Below are 20,024 nucleotides of genomic sequence, written 5' to 3'. Positions count from 1 at the left end.
CAAAGTAAACAAAGGGATAGACATTGCTATATGTAATATTTCTATGCAGGAAGTGCACTTAATGTACAGTCACAGAAGTAGAAATCCCAGGTCTGCAGATCTTTCAGACGTGAGAGATTATTCTGTGGGTGCATCACTACATATTTTCCCTAGTCTTATTGTCATCAGTAGGCATCCCTTTATGGCCACTGATAGGATAGTGACCTACAGCTACATTAGGTCTGCTCCCCTACAGTTGTTCTCTTATTATGTATATTGACACTAAGAAAAGAAGATCAGCAGCACTAGTTTTGCTATTTAAAAACATATTCTCTGCAACCTGTTAACTTGGGCGCACCTGAGTCATCTGTGAAATATCAATAACATTTAAATGTGTTGTTTGAGCAAGCACATTCTTATTCAGGAGGAAGCAAGATTTTCAGATACACAAAAGGAAAGACATTCAAAGTAATGTCCTGAGGAAGAATATGTCCTTACTTAAAAACTGGAAAAAATCATATAAAATGGTCCTCTTAACGGGCCATGTTAGAGTGCACTGATAAATAGGAGATGCAGACGCTCAGTTTACATTGCAGAAAATTAAGCCCAGATAATACACAGGTTATGTCATCACTGCTTTGTGGTTACATGATGTTTGTTCTCTAATAGAGTGTTTACATTGCTGTTGTCTTCATATCCTGGCAAACATAGAGGCACCAAGAGATCTGACAGTGTGGCTTTTATGTAAGCATTACTTGTGAGCTGAGGATGCTGCTTTTCAGTGTGAGAGAAATTAAAAATGCTGGAGCTTAAGTGAAGTAGCTTTATATCCAGGAAATGACTGGAGTTAAGAGCTTTTCAATTAAATGGAGTATATGTGGGTTTGATAGATTTAAATGAAGGTCTTTATGTTATTGATTGTTTTTTGAGACATTACAAATAAGCTAATTGTAACATATCGTAGTCAACATCTTTGTCCAAGATGATCTCGACTGCAGTCTCTGAATGCATTTTTTTGCAGAAAATTTTGGTGAAATTTGGAGAATTACGAAAACTGTTAGCTTGTATTGCACTGTCCTGCAAGAAACGTGGTTTAAAATGCTGAACATGTGTGATACCTGAACGTCAAGCGAACTATCACCTTACATGGTTTCTTTAATAATCTAAGCCAAAGCAAGTAGACTTGTGGATAAAAAGGATGATTTTTTTTGCCTCCATTAAATAATGAACAATAAACCCAGGTGGTTTTTTGCTCATTATTAGTGCATGTTTAGATGACACCCACATATTCATAAAAGTGTCTGGAAAGCAGTCAACTGTGTTCTGTGTTGTTCCAAATACGACTAAAAATGTGTTTCAGAAGGCATTGTTCATCTCACTGGCTTCAGATTTTTTCAGTCACACAAAAGACCCAGTGGAAATGGCTCACTCAAACTCTCAAGTGAAAGTTACGAACAATTAGCAGTGACTATGATTGTTTCCTGGCTACTCTGGCAATCAAAAAGAGAGCTTAATGCATAAAGCCTATTAAAATTCAAGAGAGAAGAGGATTAGGCCAGACATTGAGCTGGTCTTCTCCTGTAACACAGTCTGTAGGGTCTTTCCAACTCACGGCTGGGGTGAGGCTTGCAGTGAAAAGCCTGGAAGAAGCCATGGCCAACTTTGGGGAACCTGCCACTTCACACTGCAGGAAATTAAAAGCAAAAGAAGGACTTTTTAAAAAATCTAAATCTCTCTAGTTTGAGCTACCAGATGATGGAGTTTATGTCCTTGTGTAGTATATTCAATAGTGATCACAGAAATCTGTTACGTATTTGTGACCCAGAAATTATCTAATAATTTAAAAATTTTAAATGAACAGTTTTGGGCATCTTAAAATTCATCATCCTGCGGGGTTTCTAGATTTCCAGTCTTCCCCTTAGTACTCTTCTCTGAGTTGCATTTTCTAATGGGACTAAAAACTACTCAACTACTTACAGTGCTTCTATTCCCCTTTTACATTTGTTCCCGTGGTGTTTCTCTCATGTATGTGATGCTTTACATTATGGTTCCACAAAACAGACTTAAGAATGATTTAATAACTGTTATTATACATTAAGTAAATACCAACTGTTTTAAAAAATATATATTTGAAGAATAACAGATGTGTGGTTATTACCCTTTTGGCAACATCTGATAAGAATGTTTTCCATAATAAATATCTGTTTCAATGACAGAGAGGAAGGTTCTTTTGAGCACCAATTTCTTAGTAAAATGTAAATATCTGTGTAAGCCCCTCAGTTTTCCATATTGAAGATTCAACTTTTGTTTGCTTCAAAATGATTCTGAATTATTGTTATTTTTGTGGTATGCGAAAGTTTATTGTTAATTTAAAGTTACATGTTTATATATGGAAAAGTATGTGACTTCCACTCTACATAATGCTAGCGTGTCACGTCTGCACCATTTGTACAGCAGCAACATCTATGTAGAACGTGCAACACCGACATCCCAAATTCTGGATAAAGTGATGCTGAGGGTGATCAACAGTGAAAGCTGCTCCTGTTAGTGAAGTACTGAGTATTGACTTGTGGGCTTGTTCTGCATTTTTAAAAATCCTTTTATTATTTCTGAAGAATGAAATGGCAGTTGGCGATTGGTAGCTCTCACACCTCAAGGAAAGGAAAGGGAAAGAAGGTAGGAGCAGGGAAGGAAATAAGACTGTCAAGGAAAGAGGGAAAGATCAAGAGATTGCTCTGTCAGAGCTAGACCCTGGATAAGAAGTTCGGCTCTCATGAAGATATTCCAGATCTTCTATGTATTTTAGTAGCTCCTTCAACTACTCATCTAATCACAAGGTGATGAGAAAGACAATCTGCACTGTTTTTGTCTAAAGCAAAATAAACACAACAGCCCTGCATGCTACAGGTAGGGAGACACAGCTTTCCCAGCAGACGCCAGGAGCAAGTTAGCTGTCAACGCTGAGAGATGCGTTTTTGTTCCTATGTTGGTCTCCAAGAGCAGACGGATGTCTGCTTTTGCAGCTGCTCCACACATGCCCCTGCTCAGTGCGGCCAAAAATACTGTGTATATCTTCCCTACCCCTTGCAGAGACTGAGAACTCAATTTCCGAAACCACTCGTGACGTGTGGTGAGCGCTGGAATCCAGATCACATCAGAGGCACTTCCCAAGCACCTCCTTCCAGGTCTAGGTTGCTAATTATGAGCCTACTGGTAATCTGTTTTCTCTCTCTTCCCCATGCTTAGCTTGCTTGTAACTTGCTGGGATATTTGACTGGTGCTTGGCCAGAGTTTCTCTGGGTGACATGTAAAGAATAAAGAGGAGAATACCACTGGATTCTATAAATATTTATTATGCACAATTCTGGCTTGGAAATCCAAGTACCATATGGTTTTCTATAGTGACATCCCCCAATCCTCCCCGCACTCTTCAGTGATTTAGTAAAAGGAATAAATATATGTTTGAAATATAAAGTCTTATGTTCCATAATTTCAAACCCTTTCTTCACGTACAGCTGAATCCTGTAGTCCTTTCTTGGACAAGGCTCCCATTGACATCATTTTGGAAGCATGGCCTCAGCCAGGGGCTGCAGGAGGCTGCAGGGTCTGATCCTTGAGAGGCTGATTTAAAAGAAACAGTGCAGTCTAAATGTGTTTTGCAAATAGTGAATAATTTGACTCTGGGAAGACAGGGGAAAATAGGTGCAGTGATGCAATCAGAGGGATAGGGGGAAAGCCCTGTCAGGCACCTCTTTCACCATTTTGGAAAAAATAGCTATAGCTATAGCTGTAATATGTATACAAATTTATACATATATATGTGTATGTATGTAATTTTTTATATATATAATAACAGCCTGTGTGATCGTTTTGATCTCCTGTTCCACAAAGCACTTAAGCAAGTGCTTAAGTTTTCAGTGCCCAGTCATGCCCCCTTATTTCAGCAGGGTTCTCTTTTTCAGTGTACTGTCCTTTAATTGCTTCATATCAGAAGAATCAGATTAATTGATGAATTGATGTTTTGTTTATACTTTCTATTGCTTTGCCCACTCAGGCCTCACATCTCACAAGGATTAGTTTACAGCCTTCCTCAGCATTCTTGGCACATCTTTCTTTTAATATATGATGCCCATCATACTTTCGTAGGAGTTAATGAATGGGAATTTATTCTGCAGTGATTACAATTATGTATGTTCTTTGAGTAATACGGCAGATAAATGTAACACAGGGAGCTGAAGAAATGGAACCAATTCCCCACCTTCCCTTGGGAGGCTGTGAATAAGAGAGCAGTTTATTGCTTATAACAGAATTGTTGTCTTCTGGGTGATATCTTAGTTTAGTAATTTCTCTGTCTGTCTGTTTTCTAATTGATAGGTAGGGACCTGGGTGCAGAGGACCACATCGGAAGGGCTTATTCATATCCTTCCAGCTGCAACACTACACTTGTTTTCTTAAGGGGTGATGGATGGCAAGCAAAGGGGACTTCCCACACGTGTGCACTTGTCTTCCAGTGAAGGGTGGCACAGGGTCCCAAGTCCTGGGAAGACAGGGGAACTGAGGTTGCTCTAGTTTAATTTTCAAATCTTTCCTTGTTCTGTTACTTCATGGTGGCTGGGACTGTGGAATTTGTGGATGTGTGTGCTGAAGTATTTGTGTTGTTTATAGTGTGGGAAATGGGGAAGAAATGTGTTTTCAGTTTCATTTGATATATACTGCATGCCTGAGGTTCTATCTTAAATTGAGTTTTCTTCTCTGCTCTGACAAAAAGTGAGACTTTGAAATAGAAGTCTGAGTTGCAAACAAAGCCAGATTAAAAATTGGATTATATTTGCAAGGAACAAAAACATTGTTTCAAAAGATGTGAAGAAAACTGAAGGTTGTTTTTCGCTAATACTGTGCAGCTGAAATCTTTTAGCCACTATTAAACACTGAAATAGAAACACATTAAATCTAGTTTTAAACCAGTTTAGCTGTAGATTTTATTCCAGTGTCCACTTTCATTCCAGTGTTGCAGAAAGCAGTGTGTAGTCAGTCCAGTGTGCTCAGGCACAAGTTACTCCGAGCAAAGTGTTTGCTGTTTGCCTGTAAAAAACAATATCCTGTGTTGTACACGCTGTAGTAGCCTGTGAAGTAACCTAATCCCATCTTTCCCACTGGGAAGGAAATAATTTCAGGACAGCTGCCCTCACCCCTAGAGTGAGCATACTCTGAAAGAGATAAGAACTAGTGAGTGCCCTGTTTTGGACTATTAGCCCATTTACCACTTGTGTTTCATGGTACCGTAAGAGCTGTGGCCTGTGATGAATTTCTGCTTTTAAGTCCAGTCCTGGGCTGTATCTGTAAAGCTGGGCAGCTGTTCCATTTCCAGGGTGGTTTGGTTGTTGACATGCAAGGACCTTCAGAGAGGATCCATCTGTCCTAAAATCCCTCTTTTTGCTGTGTTTGTTTTATTTTTCCCCAGCAGCATAGGGACATTTGTAGCACCACTTTATGCGTTGGGTGAGGAAGTGCACTACTCTCCAGGGGCAAATACAGCATCTGTCATAGTTAACTTCTGAGACTCCTGTTTAGAATTTGATTAATCTTGTGCATATTCCAAGATACGGTTTATATTCTGGAACAGGCTTCCTGGAGGAGTGGTCTCCCCAAGCTGTCAGCATTTAAGAGGCATTTGAACAATGTCCTTAATAACATACTTTAACTGTTTGTCAGCCCTAAAGTAGTCAGGTAGTTGGGTTAGATGATGGTTGTAGGTCTCTTCCAACTGAAATATTCTTCTCTGCTCTCCTTTCTCTTCCCTCTTCTCTCCCGATGGTCCTTTTAGTGTGCTAACTAAACTTAAGCTAGTTATAAGAATAGCTCACTTTTGACAGGTGTCATTTGGATGAGTTTTGCAGTATACTAGCCTACCTTTTGCAAAACAAACACATTTCTTCTTAACAATCATATCAGAAAATTTTTCAATATATTGCTAGGTTTGGTTTTGTAGCCTTTGAGCTGCACACCTGTGAAACGGTAAAGAGAGATTCACCAAGGGAGACTTTTTTGTAGAAGCTTTTCAGGAGATGATCACCATATGGCTAAAAACACTTAAGACTAGGAATTGCTTCCTTGCTTACCGGATTTTCTCAAAGCAGTCTTTATTAAAAATGTCATAAAAACTATTTATCATGAAATATATAAACATTCACTGAAATAACTTCATTTGAGCAGATTTAAGAGATTTTCTAGTGTTTAATCCCCCATTTTTCTTTTTTAGCAGTTATCTTAATGGTAACATAAATGATCTCTACATAAAATAATTATAGTAATCAAGGCTAATCTGTAGAGAACATCTCTGTAATATGCCAAGAAAAGTATTTCTTCTGGGTTCATTGTGGCTACTTTGACACCTTTTTAAACAACATTGAAAGTAGCAGTGTGAATTTTCTAGATTTCTGAACACACAGTCCTTAATTATGTAAGAAACTCAGGGGACTTCAAAGGTATATCTCATGTGAGTAAACATTATGGAACCAAGGTGAAAACTGTTAGTGTTAATAAACTAGATTTATAATAAACTAGAGATTGCAGTTGATTTCCTAGAATTTAGAGAATTCTAAATTCTTTAACTTAGAATTCAGATATTAGTAATCCAAGGCGAACATTACACAAGGTAGTCCAGAGGAAAATCACGTTGTTCTACAAGTAAAATGCAGTTGTGGGATCACTGTGTTTCAGTCCTCTGCACGGATATGCTTTAAAGGGTAAGAAGCCACTTACTCATGGGAAGCATGACAGTCCTGCTTCCTGTTCAGCCTCCTGTGCACCCACCAAAAGATCTGGTTGCAGATAACAAATCTCTTAATCCTGTGACATGCCTATGATAAACCTCAAGTTCAACTGCAGGTAGATGAGAAACACTTCAGTATTATTAATTACAAGATGCTTCATGAATAAGCAGGTTCCTCACTTTTCTTTTCTGAGGGATCGAGTTGAATTTATCTCCAGATCTAATAGAGGACTAGCAGTGTCCGTATACATTCACCAGTGGTCCTGCTTCCTCACTAGGGGCTCTGCGTTACCGAGACTTGCAGTGATATCAAGGCTTCTTTATCCTAGGCATATTTTGGCCAATTTCCTGAGTTTGGCAAAAGGCTTGCAAAGAATCTCTTTTCTTTAAAAAAAGGGGACTCTGGGATTCTGGGAACATTAAAACTCAAACAGTTTAACATTCTGAACTATTTAAAAGCATCAAAAGTACCTGGCTTGCTTTGGGAGTTGGATTTGTAACTCGAGAATCCTTACAACTCTCAAACATTTTATCTGTAATCTTTTGTTGCAAGCGCTGGGAACATAGCTGAATGAATGCTGCGCTTCTGATTTTCCGAAGAAAGTGCTGCCCAAATCTGTTTCTTCTATAGTATTTCAAAAGCCCAAAATCCACTCATCCTTTTCTTTCTTTTTTTTTTTTAACAAAAAAGATTCACTTTTGCTGAAAACAGTCTTGCCTAAGTCCTGTGTTTCCTTATATGCCTGATTCTAATATAATAACAATTTTACTACAGTAAGCATTCTTCCTTCATGCTTGTATAATATTTTAAATGGAAAACACTACTGAGGAGAAATCCACATATAACTCCTTTTGAGCTGTACTGTAGTTAAGTATTATAGAAACTTTATAGTCGTTGCTTTTTCTTAAACCATACCCTAGGGACCTGACCTTTTACGGGGCTTCACACTGTAGCTTTTGTACCTGTTTTATCTTTTGTTCTTTAAGAAAAGTCAACTTTGAAATGAACCCCACATGGAGAAGTCTTTCAAACAAAGCTGAAACTTATTTATTTGTCAGCATGAGTGAAGTTTGTTTACATATATCATAGTGTTTCTCTAACAGTAAAGCAAAGGCATATTTAGAAGCCAAGCCAAATACTTTTATAAAGTTATTCTCCAATGTTTCTAACCCTGTTGGGGAATTGAATAATTTAATAGCCCAGGACAAAATAGGAACTAATATGGACTAGCTCCATGCTTCCAGCTTTAAAAGTAGGTCTACTAGAGCAATTTGCAGCAAAACAGAAATTAAAATTTTGCACCTTAGGACTATATCTTAATTATAGCAATTTTGTAATTCTGCATTTTAAATTAAGGACAGGCCTCTCATACAGAAGTCAGTTTAGGGGTAGGAATTATTGTCTTTTTAGCATGGAAATACAAAGACAAAATGTGAAATGTTAACTTCCAGGCAGATTGTCAGTATCTGTAATTTCTGAAAACTTGGCCACTTATTTGTGGCCTTTTTGAAAAATGTGAATAGTTTCCATGTTTTCCTTCCTGTAAAGAAGTGTTTGGTAAAAGATGATACACTTAGATGAAGATACCAACGATATTTATGTTTCACTATGTAATACTGTTTAGCAAGAAACAAAAAATAATTTTCCTTGTCCTTGCTACATTGATTACTTCTTTTGCAGATAGAAAGATACACTCCCTGAAGTATTTTCATGGCTTTTCTTCAATTGTCAAACTTAAAATAGTAATTCAATTAAAATTGTATGTCACCAATAATTGGTAATAGCTTAAAAGTGGGCTGATTTTAAATTTATGTTATTTTTCTCCTGGTTTCTAACCTTTGAGAGTGAAGCTGCTTCACATTTCACAGCTTTTCTTCATAGATATGAGGGTTGAAAATAGATATGTGTTCTTAGTAAAGAAAAGTTGGTGACTCTCACAGTCATATAGCTGTAGAATGTGAAACTTTAGGAAAACGTAGGGTCCCCAGTAAAGCTTTGGCAACTATTGAAATAATGCTTAAGCTGTGAAAGACTCTTTAGCAACCCTAATCATGTAACTACATCTCAGTCTTAAAAGAGGAATGGTTCTAAGCTACCTTTCCTGCAGTATGCTAGCCTGATTTCTGCTCTATAAGAATGAATTGAGTGACTGCTAGATATCTGATTTTGTAAACTGCAGACAGTGAAACTGCCAGGGTGGAAATGGTAGTACAGTTCCTATATTTGTTCCATATTGCCGCAAACGGCAGCATATCTGTCTTCTGTGTCTGTCATCTCTTCTTCCCTCCCACTTTCACTGCACTGTCATAAAGTTTCTTTCTTCTGCTTCAGCATGCAAAAACTACTCTGAATACTTTTTATTTATTTGCTGTCTTCCTGTAGCTTAAGTGTATGTGTGTATTTGCCATCAAACTGCATCCCCCTGCTATGGGATGACATTGGCAAGTGATCGCACAACTGTAAGATACATTGCTATAGCAGATGCAGTTCTGAATGAACAGTCAAATCAGCTGTAACTTTTGAATTAAAAACTCCTCAGTGAAGAGAATAAAGCAGAGGAATGCAAAAGCCAAGGATAAGAAGTCACACAGTGACAAAAAAAAAAGCCTGATGGAATTCGAAGGTGAAAGAATATATTTGTGGGTTCTGTAATAGTATTCTTTCATGTTCATTTAATAATTTTCATCCAGCTAGTAAAGATTTTTAAGTAAAAATCTGTTTTTTTAAAGTTAAAAAAATGATTAGTGCACAAGTCCTAAAATACAACCAAAGTGTGGTCAAATGCTCCTCTCTTTGAGAGCTCTGGAAATGCTCAGAGTGACTAGAAAACTGAGAGAAATAATATCAGGTACATGAAGGCCTTTTATGTATGCAAAAAAGTAGCTGAATGAACAAGAAAATTTTAGTAGGCCTTATATAAAAATGGAAGGTTATTATTAAATACTTTGGGCAAATGGTGAGCTAATGTGAAACACCGTAAACTGATGAATAATTTATCAGAATAAAATAGAGAAAATGAGTGAGATTTCTTCATTTCTGAAAATAAGATTTGTGTTGAAAAAATATTATAACCCTGGAAGAGAGCTTGACAGTATAGGGTTTTTCCCATTTTTCTGACATGAGTAAATGTTCTGTACTGACTCTTCCAAGCAGCCAGTAAATATTCTTTTCCATATGCATATGATGAGAAAAATAGAGCAGAGGTTAACACCCCCAGTTCAGTAGGGACTCATGTGGCCTCTGCACAGTGTCAGAACACAAAGGAATATATACTGTTATTGTGAAATGTGGATGAATTATGGGAACTTACTGAGGAGCCAAGATTTGCCTTCATGGGCTACCATTCAGAGAAGAAAAAGACATGTGGGAGGAAAGAAAAGATGCAGGACTTCATGCTCACATCTGCTCCAGTTCAGTGCTGCTAGAAATCAGATTGGTCTGCCCCCATATTTCATTTCCTTCTGTAATTTTGACCAATAATTTATAATTGGTATCAGCTGATCATCTGGCTTTCTCTTTCCAAGGCAAAATGAATGAGCAAAGAAACTTTATCCTCCTACTCATTACTGTCCAATAGACGATAAAACTTTGAAAGACAAAGATCTCTCTTAACTTTTAATGAAGTCTCTGAAACATCATCCTAGTCAATATCTTTTCACTGTTTCTGGTATGCCTTGTTTTTTGGGGAAACGGTTCTTTAGGAATCTAAAGCAAGAGATTCAGCTTTGTTAATCACAGATGTCATCTTTACAATTTTTTTACCTTGTGTATGAGCTTTCTTCAAGTCTGTATTCTAGGTGAAGGTCCTTGGAGAGGACCTCTGGAGAGAAGTTCCTGAGTTGGAAATAACACATACCCTGCCACATCCCTTTGCAAAATCATGCTCATAGGCCAGATCCTTGTCTCCAGCTGCTCCCTCAGTCCTGTCTCTGATTTGGGACTTACTCTGCAATACTGATGTTTTGCAGAAGTGACCAGTAAAATTCCAACAGAAGCAGTCAGGGAGGCTTTTTATGTCATTCCCACCTCTCATTAGGAACAGTACAGGCTTTAGCTTGGCAGTTTTTCATGGCACATGCTTCAGTCTTGTGCATGTTTGCAAGACACTGATTGCCATTCATTTTAATATGAAATATTAATAATATAACCACATAAAGACAATTTTACTTAGTGAGCAGAAAGAGGGTTATTCCTCTTGTTAGAATGTTCAGTAGGTCAAAACTGGATTATTTTTAAGGTAGATGGTGTTGAAGTCTATGGCAGGAAGATGACAATAATTAAAATCAATGCTTTCAGAAGAAAACTAAGAGAACGTGGCACACCTAGTATTTCCTACTGAATTTATTATTCATGCAGCCTTACGTCGAGTGCTGTGTGCAGCTCTGGGACCCACAGTTTAAGAAGCACATGAAGGTCCTTGAACGTGTCCAGAAGTGGGCAAAAAAGCTAGTGAAAGGGCTAGATGGAATGTCCTGTGAGGAGCAGCTTAGGATTTTGGGCTGCCTAGAGAGGTGGTCAATGTCCCAGTCTGTCAGCATTTAGGAGGCATTTAGACAATGCCCTTAAAAACATGCTTTAACTTCTGGTCAACCCTAAAGTGGTCAGGCAGATGGATTAGATGATCATTGTGTGTCCCTTCCAACTTTGTTGTACATCTTTTCCAACTGAAACACTTGCATTTTGTTTTGTTCTGGTAGGAGAACTAGACTTTCGAGAGAGGGAGCTGTAGAAGGGGGTGATTCAATCTAGCATGTTATCAGAGCACCACTTTCATCCTGATAGTTCTCTGCCAGCCGCCTCCACAAATGTGTTACACTGGCTGGATATGATAGGAGAATTCTTATGACAGGAGAATTCCTGAATCCCATGGTGGCAACTTCTAGTCTTTTTTATGTGACACCAGTGGTTAAAAACCAAAAACGACTTAATGATGCTCACAGGTGGTCCTTAGATAAAACTGGGGAGACAAACGAGAATGTGAGGCACAGGGATATAAATCAAATCGGTAAATTTACTTTCTGCTAATAACTGCAGCACACATACAATCAGCAATCCAGTGAGATTAAAGAGTAATGAAGCTTAAAGTTGAACATGGATATTTTTGGTAACTTAATGAGAAAATAATCAATTTCTACCACATTGAAACCAAAAGCCGACAGCTGGGTGGTTGTTACTCTATGTCCTTTCTAGCAGCATTACTTTGCAAGAAAGGAGAGCAGCCTCTTGGCACTTAGGTGCCTACAGATTACTAGATGCTGTGACAAGTGAAGGAGTACCATGAAATTGAAGGAAGGAAGTGATGGCAAAGCAGTCAATAACTGAGTCTTCATAGCTACTGTTAGATTTTGTACCTCAGGTATCTTCTCCTTGTTAACTGCAAGGAGTGCAGTTAGTCTGTGCTTGGACAATTGTATAATTTCCATTTAAAATTCTTGCCTTCTGAAGCATCTCATTGTGTCATGTTGATCTGATGGTCTGGGCTGCCTCAGCAATGGCATAAGATCCTCTCAAAAGTCATCTCCATCCAGGAGGAATCTTATTTATCCAACTGTTTGTGTTAGGTTTTCAGGCTGCTCGTTTCCTGCCACCCCATGTGCTTATTTTCTTTTCAGCTAAATTAATTTCAGCTAACTTTTCTCATGCCATTTAACCTAAGGATTCAAAGGAAACAAACGTCTGATAGAAGATATTTTATGACTTGTGTTGTTTGAGCACTTGAGTTGAGACTGTTGTCAGTGTTATTCTTGGCACAGCTCAGCCTCCTGCAGTACAGTGGTAGCTGGGAGCAATACAGTGGTAAACCCACCAGCAGCAGAATGTGAGCCAGTCTCTGTTTTAATCTGGAGAGCAATCAGCATTGCAATTAGTATCCAGAAACTCTCTAGGACACATGCTTAAGGGTTTGGCTTTGTGTTTTGTTTTGGTTTTGTTGGGTTTTTTTCATGAATAAATCATGTGAGATCTCCAAATAGCAATTGGCACATGCAACACAGGGAGGCCTGTGGCCAGTAGAGTACTAAAATACCATGTACAGCATCTGACCAGCCTGCTGCAGTGTGCCAAGAAAGGGCACCCAGCTTGGAGGTAGAAAGCAGGCACTCTCAACTTCAGCTCCTTTTTGCCCCATTTGGATCTGAGCAGTCCTGGCCTTTTCAATGCTCACGCAAGGTAAGAGTCTCCCACACTGGCAAAACACTACCACAGTTGCCTTTCACACCTGAGAGATGTCTTTGGTGGCCCCGCATCCCAGCTGTTGAGCAGGTAGCCTCAGGCCATGCAGGGAACTAGTCCTCTCCCCTCCCACATGTACATGGGGTGTTTGCCACCCAGGAATTGCTCCATTTACAGAAAAATAAGAAGCAACATCTCAGGGCACCGAGACATTTAGTTTGACACTGATTTCTAGCACTCTTCTTTTCCAGTTTGATGCTGTGGAATCGAACAATGTGCATGAAGGGTAAATAGGATGTTTGTTTTGGCCAGTTTTAAAGGAAATCAGCTGGAGAGTGAGGGGGGATGTTGCCCACATACCCCTGTTGGCTGGAGCCTGCTTCATGCAATGCCCATGTGCTTTTGCCTCTAACCCACTGGGATTTTCAAGCAGATGATCGTGGGGAAGGTTAGACATTGCTTTGTTATGTCCTGCTTGATACTGAGAAACAAAAGATTGTCATGTCCAAGGCAGACGGGGTAGACTGGGAAGTGTTTCATGTGGAAGAACTGAGGGTCTTGGTGAGTGGTCCCATCCCTGCAAATGTGGCACTTGGCTAGTTTTGAATTAGGAATAGGGCTGTGGGGTGTGGAGAGGTCCTCCATGCCCTTACTGGAGTGCAATGGGCACTCTAGCTTGAACTGTGGCATTTCCTAGTGCCTGCTTGCCTTTACCCTGTATTGAGGGTAATCTGGCTTTGTAAAGTAACAGTAATTTACAATGTCATTCTCTGTAATTGGGGGAAATATTATTCCCTCCTCATCTGCAGCTGACTGGAAAATCTATACATGCTTTTACTTTCTGTGATTATATTATGTACTGGCTACAGAATGAAGAAAATATAGAACTAGAAAAGTAGTTTGAAATGATGATCTGTTCATGTTCCAACCAGTGAAAGCTGCAGAAAAAGGGAGCAAATGTGTTTTGAAATAATCGCTGATTGTCAGCTTGCTTCAGTCTTTTCAGCACTTTCTCTTAGTCAGGAATATTGTGGAACATATGGATATCTGTATGCCTTTATGTAAACATTTTGCCGTCAGTCACCAAGTATTCATGAGCATTATGGTCAGATTTAACTGTGGCTGTTTTGCAGTGATCAGTGAATACTGAGTTAGTTCTTTAGCCAAATCCTATACAATGTGCGCGTAAGTGAGAAGCAAGTGAAAAGTGTACATACTTGTAATGAAAAGTCTCTTTGAAGATTTCAGACAAAAATGTACCTACAGCTGAGGTGTCTTCAGGTCTCTTCTGCTCTCTTGGTTCTGCTCCATCTAGGATCACATTCCCATTTTGACCTGAAATAATTTGTGCTGTGGATGGGCTAGTCATTTCCATGGTGCTGTGGGGCTGGCACGCACAGCCCCATGGATGTGGAGGGGAATGTGCTCACTTCCCCTTGGCTGTGCAACGTCAGTCCTGCTCCACATTTGGAGCTGCAGGACGTGGGCAAAGCGAGCTGGATGTTATACTGTCATGAGTCTGGCGGTAGCACAGCTGAGCACTTTGTGTGATAGCTGCTAAATCCCAGCTGAGTTTTATGCCTTCTGCGTGCTGCCCTAGGCAAACTGGAATTTACCCTTTATTAGAAGATCAATGAACAACAAGAAACAGTGGGTGCTTTAAAAAAGAACCAATGTTTTACATATTACACATATCCATAATTTCTTAATATTGAATGTTTTATGCAAGCAATGAAGCGCCAAAAACTTGGCAACGTGCACTGAGTTTCAAATAGCTGCTCTCTCTCTGCATAGCAGTGTTTGGAAAGCAAATGTTTGGTTAATTCATGGTTAAGCACTTTTGCAATACAGAAAGTGTTCTTCATTTCAAGGTATCTTTCCTGAGAAAGCAAAGTGTACTTTTGGTTTTTGAATCCATGCAAACCTAGTTTGTAAGCAGTGATTAAGATTTTACAAATACTTCGGGAGCTCTTTGAACTTGTATGTTGGGTAGGTTAGTGCATGCTAAATATTTTTATAAGTAGTTTTCTATGCGTTTTTGCTTCCCTCTTCCTCCTACTCATTTACTTTGCATGACCAAAATTCAAAGTGCAACTTCAGGTATTTGGGGTAAAACACGTGGCATGGTCTGCATAAACTGAGAGGGCAGTCACGTTAAGGCAGTGCAGGATTAAGAGCGATAACGCACAGTGATGTAGATACTGATATTAATATTACTAAGTTTGTATTTTATTTTTGATAATGTAATTTATTTTCAATTTGTGGGTGAGCATGAGATAACGACTAAAGTCAGACCTACAGTGCTCAGCAACCGTCCCCAAGACCCACCAGTAAGGATCAGCAAGCACATCTCTAAGGCAGTCTGGTTTCTGCCCTTTGGTACCCCCAAAGTTTCCACTGCTTTTGGATCACAGAGAGGGTACTAGTGATGAAAAAAGGAATCATTTACAGTACCGCATAGCACCTGTGTGATACTGCCAGTCTGCATTTGTAGGGGCCCATGCTTATGATTCTTTGGTCTGATTTGCCTCCAATACAAGCAACTACAGTTGCTGATGAAGCCCATGGGAATTGTGCTGTAAACATTTACAGTGATGCACAACTTACTCTGAAATATTAGATCCACTTGGAAATATCAAATGTTTCACAGTGACCAAACAAGATGAGAGGAAAGTATTAGCATCTATGCACCTCTTCCTTAGTTTACCACCTGTAAACTGTTATTACAGTATTACCTAATTGCAGTTTCATTAAATTAATTAATTAGAAAGTAAACAGGTGCTATAGAAAACTCCTGAGGGGAGAGAAGAAGAGATAGTATTGAATGCAGTGAATAAGGCTTTTGAGAATTCTTTTAAAGTATGATAAAAATTAAAGTTTAAAATACTTTGTTTACCCAATATTCAATATAAAATTAGGATTTTTACAGGTTTTCAATCTGGAGGCATTGTTTGATTTATGATTAAATGTAAGTTTAACATTGTGATCTCTTGCTGATGCTGACTTAATTTGACTTCTGTTTAAGAAAGACTGATTGGGTTTTTTTCCCAGTTTTCTTTTTGTTTGCAACAGAATATTAAATACTTAGAGTTCAAAGACCATTGGTTTTAATCCTACGTGTGGAGCATTTTATATATTATTATACATGTTGCTTTACAGATGTGTTACTATATATTTTACTTTTTTTCTTTTTCTATTGAAGTCGTTTGAATTCTAATAGCTTTGCTGCTTTTCTGGTTTTATTCTGTAAGCCTGAAATAAAGAGGAAGGTAGTGCATCTGCCATTATAAAGAAATGAAATCAGACCAGGTAAGGCAGTATTAACAGTTCAGTGTTCACTAAAGCTTTGTGTATTCAAGAAAAGATGAGTAATTCGTTAGAAATGGTTATTCTAGAAAGGAGGCTGTAGTGGGGTGTCCTGTTTTCTTCCTTACCCTGTAAGAAAACAGAAGAGGGTGAAAAGCATTCTAAAGCTGCCATTCACTGTAATTACATTTCAGAACATGTTTCTGGCTGAATTATAGGCTTCAATCAGAGATATGTATTACAATTAAATTTGCTGTGTAGGTAAATTATTTTGTTTAGGTGAATAAATGACGCTGCACTAGTGGATCAAGGGCTATGACCAGTTCATTGTACACTGTGATTCTTGCAGGGATTAAAAAAGGCTGCTTCTTTTGGATATCTCCTGAATAGGTTTCCTGTTTTAACTTTGTCGTTAGAGAGCCTCTTTTGGAGCAAAGAGCACAATGCACAGACTGTTATCAAATGCAAAATATGACCATGTGTGAATGCGCAAATAAAGTGTGAAATGTTTGTGGAATGGTCACAGTATTTACCATTCTTTTTTGTACTGCCAGAGATAACAAGTGGGAATAACTGATTTTTGTTTTAGCTGTGGCTCTGAAAAACTGAGGAGCAAATTGCTTGGGGTCAAATGAAGCAGTTTATTATTCTGCTTAGCAGAAGAATATACATTTCCCTATTTTTCAAGTGATCTTTTGTTTCCTTTTAATTATCACACTGAGGTCAATTTATTTTCCTTTTCATGGGAGACAGGGACAGCATACATTTATGACTGATTTTGGTGAATAAACTATTCATGTGCAGAATTTTTCCCTGCTCTGTGGTTTCTATTGCTAGCCTGAACTGTACATTACATCTTTCACAACAACATGCTAAATTATTTATTTTGAAAGATCAGAAGAATTTGGTTTGGAAAGAAATGTGAGCTGCAACAGAGGCAGTGCTCCCACAGGGGTCTCCCCTTGTTCTGGGGAGTGGGATACGTGAAGGAAGACCCAGTGTGGCTCCACAGGAGTACAATGTGAGGAAGGAGAAGCTGGTGCAAGTAAGAAGCAGTGAATTTGTTTGTGTGAGTGGTTGGATCTGAAAGACATGTGCTTTAAGTTCAGAAGTTATGTAAAATTAATTTTAGGTGGGACTCCATAACTGTGTACAGAAAAAGTGCACTTGCACAAGTACTGCATAGAAGTAATCTGATCCATTTTTCAATATGAGCCTAGCAAATATATACTTTTCTTCAGGTTTTTTTCTCAAGCCTTTCTAAAAAATGCCTGAGTAATGCTTTCAGAATCAAGAATTCAGATTTGTTGCTACTTATTTAGTAAAACCGCTTTGAAAGGCAGGTTTCAGCATAACGGTCATGATGAGTGAAGCTAATTCATTGCTGTGAAACCTTGTTAGGAATTAGGTTCATTAAATGTACTTTTTACTGCTTTCTGCTAAAGGAGAAAGTGCAGACTCAGTGCATTGACTAGCTAATCTTCAGTGACAGTATGAGCTGCAGTACTGCAAACTGAACTGACACATGTCAAGCCTGTGTTTTCTGTAATGTTAAACAGATCAGCTTTGCTGTTATGGCAGTTGACTACAGCATCCTTTGCTTTGCTTGAAGCCATGGCACAAGAAACATGCAAGAATTCCACCAAGGGTTCTGCCATCTAGCCCTTTTGCAAACCTTTCAATGTCAATTTTTTTCTCTGCTTCAATACAACTGGAAGCTGTCAGCAAAACATTTTCAAGCTACTCAGCTGCTATACAGTGCGTGACCATTCAGGGTTAATCTGTAACAGCAAAGAGCATCAGAGTAGAAAGTTACCTGTTCACGTGATTGCAATTTCTTTTTTTTACAAGAAGCTGCAATATCAAAACTTAAGTTGTTTTCCTTAAGCAGCACCTTGTTGTTTTATTCTGTGTCTATGTTTGAGCATGGGAAGAAGAACTAGAGCTTTAATTTTCCCTTGCATGTTTTGAATAAGTTCAGTCGTACTTCTGGGCTCATTTCATAATTGTGATACAGGACAGTATCCCATAGAGCTGTATGTTGCTCCCTTCTTCCTGTGATACACTCATTTGTACCTGTTGAAACAAACATTAAAGCTAGCAAACACAGAATCATAAAATGGTTTGGGTAGGAAGGGACCTTAAAGATCATCTAGTTCCAACCCCCCTGCCATGGTCACTTATCTTGTTCCCACTTTGGGCATGTGTTATTTTGCAAGTTATACAGCAGTGGAAGAGCTGGGCCAGCAGCAGTGATGTAAATGTAGGATTTGATCTTGGGCACATGAGCAGGCCAGCAAGATTCTTGACAGTGATTGTATGACAATCACATAAAAAACTTTTTAGATTCTCTCAATCTGCAGTTAATCGCAGCAATTGCAGGTAAGTAAGTCCTTCATAAATAGCTTTTTTTTAGGCTTCAAAACTACTAGAGTTATGATAAAGGAAAGCCAGAGGTGATCTCTTCTTCTGCATCTGTAAAACAACCTATCAAGGTTTTCTACCAGTTTGGGCTATGAAGAGCTAGTCTAGCGTACTCAGCTATGCCCAAGGAGCTATACAGATGCCTCACCTGTCTTCAGAACTGATTGTGGACATAAAGCCCTATAAAAAATTAAATTCAAATTAAAATTAAAGTAAAATTAAAATTGAAGCTGCATATTTAAAATGTGTTACTGTCAAGATCAGCAGGTACATGCTGTGCACTTTCAAATAATTAATATTATGTCCTCTCATTAATAGTTCTAAGTTCAGTAAGCCCATGCAGTAGCTTAATAAATTGTTCATTGTGCCACTAGATCTGAATCCAAGCTCTCCATTTTAACAGTGAATCAAGTTCAGACACCACATCCAAACCCATGAAGTCATATTTCCCAGCCTAAACAATTAAATCTGCACAATAAAGCAGTGCAAGTTTTTTTTCTACATAAAATTCATCCAGCCTTACAAATCGTTCAGAGGAGAAGAAAGGTTTTCTTGGCGGGGACCTAGCACTTTAATTAGTATTTAAATATTTGTACTTAAATCTGAGACTTAAATACCCAAAAAGGTATTTAAAAGGTCTGGTTGAATAAAACATATTTACAGTTAACATAATAAACCATATTAAAATATTACAGGCTTTCTGCTTATTCCTCTGTGTGCCAGGAATGAATGCTGTCTTCTCTTTGCTTGACCTCCTTGGTGGAGATGTCTTTGCAAAGGATGCCTGTAAAGGGATTTTGATTTATACACATGTATCTTCTAGGAACTCAGTTGAAATCTTGCTTGTTACATTTGAAGACTGTTGCTGTGTTGCTCTCCACAAAACAGATTGAGAATTGGGTTATTCAAAATGCTAAGTATCACTAAAATATATGTATGTTAGCCCCGACTGAATAATGACTTATTCTGTACTTCTGGAGAGCAAAAATGTCTGTCTGCCTAGAGTTCCTTGATCACCTTCTTATTTCTCATATTGTGAAACTTTTTTGTTACTGTGGTTCAGTTGTTTTTAATTTGTCATAAGCTAACTTTCTGTTCCAGTTGAAAATGTCATTAGAAATAACAAACATTTCCTTTTTGTGTGTGTTTTTTTCATCCCATACAGTGTGAAAGGAGCAGATGCTGGCAACGTGATCAGAATATTTGTACCAGATATTGGGATGTCCATTGCTAGCCTGGCAATATGGCTCATCTGCCGCAATATGTTTCAGAAGCCAGTAACCGAGGATGCAGCACAGTGCAACATGCAATTTGAAAATGAAGAAATGGTATCAAATACACATTTCTATCTGCATGGCTTTTCGCTGATAG

General features: G+C 38.4%; 1 protein-coding gene across 1 annotated transcript in view; it reads left to right on the top strand.

Moving 5' to 3' along the window:
• The window catches only part of PIEZO2 (piezo-type mechanosensitive ion channel component 2), a gene marked incomplete at both ends in the record, with an annotated part of 181,966 nt that overhangs the window by 33,245 nt on the left and 128,697 nt on the right, over positions 1–20,024 (top strand). Inside the window, one exon of the mRNA XM_010011576.1 lies at positions 19,819–19,981. Within this exon, the coding sequence (XP_010009878.1) occupies positions 19,819–19,981 (163 nt within the window). The remainder of the gene's footprint in view (positions 1–19,818; positions 19,982–20,024) is intronic.

The sequence above is a fragment of the Nestor notabilis genome, unplaced genomic scaffold (assembly GCF_000696875.1).
Source record: "Nestor notabilis isolate BGI_N333 unplaced genomic scaffold, ASM69687v1 scaffold8913, whole genome shotgun sequence".
Taxonomy (NCBI): Eukaryota; Metazoa; Chordata; class Aves; order Psittaciformes; family Psittacidae; genus Nestor; species Nestor notabilis.
The sequence above is the reverse complement of the archived record's forward strand: the minus strand, read 5'-3'. Positions and strand labels throughout refer to the sequence as shown.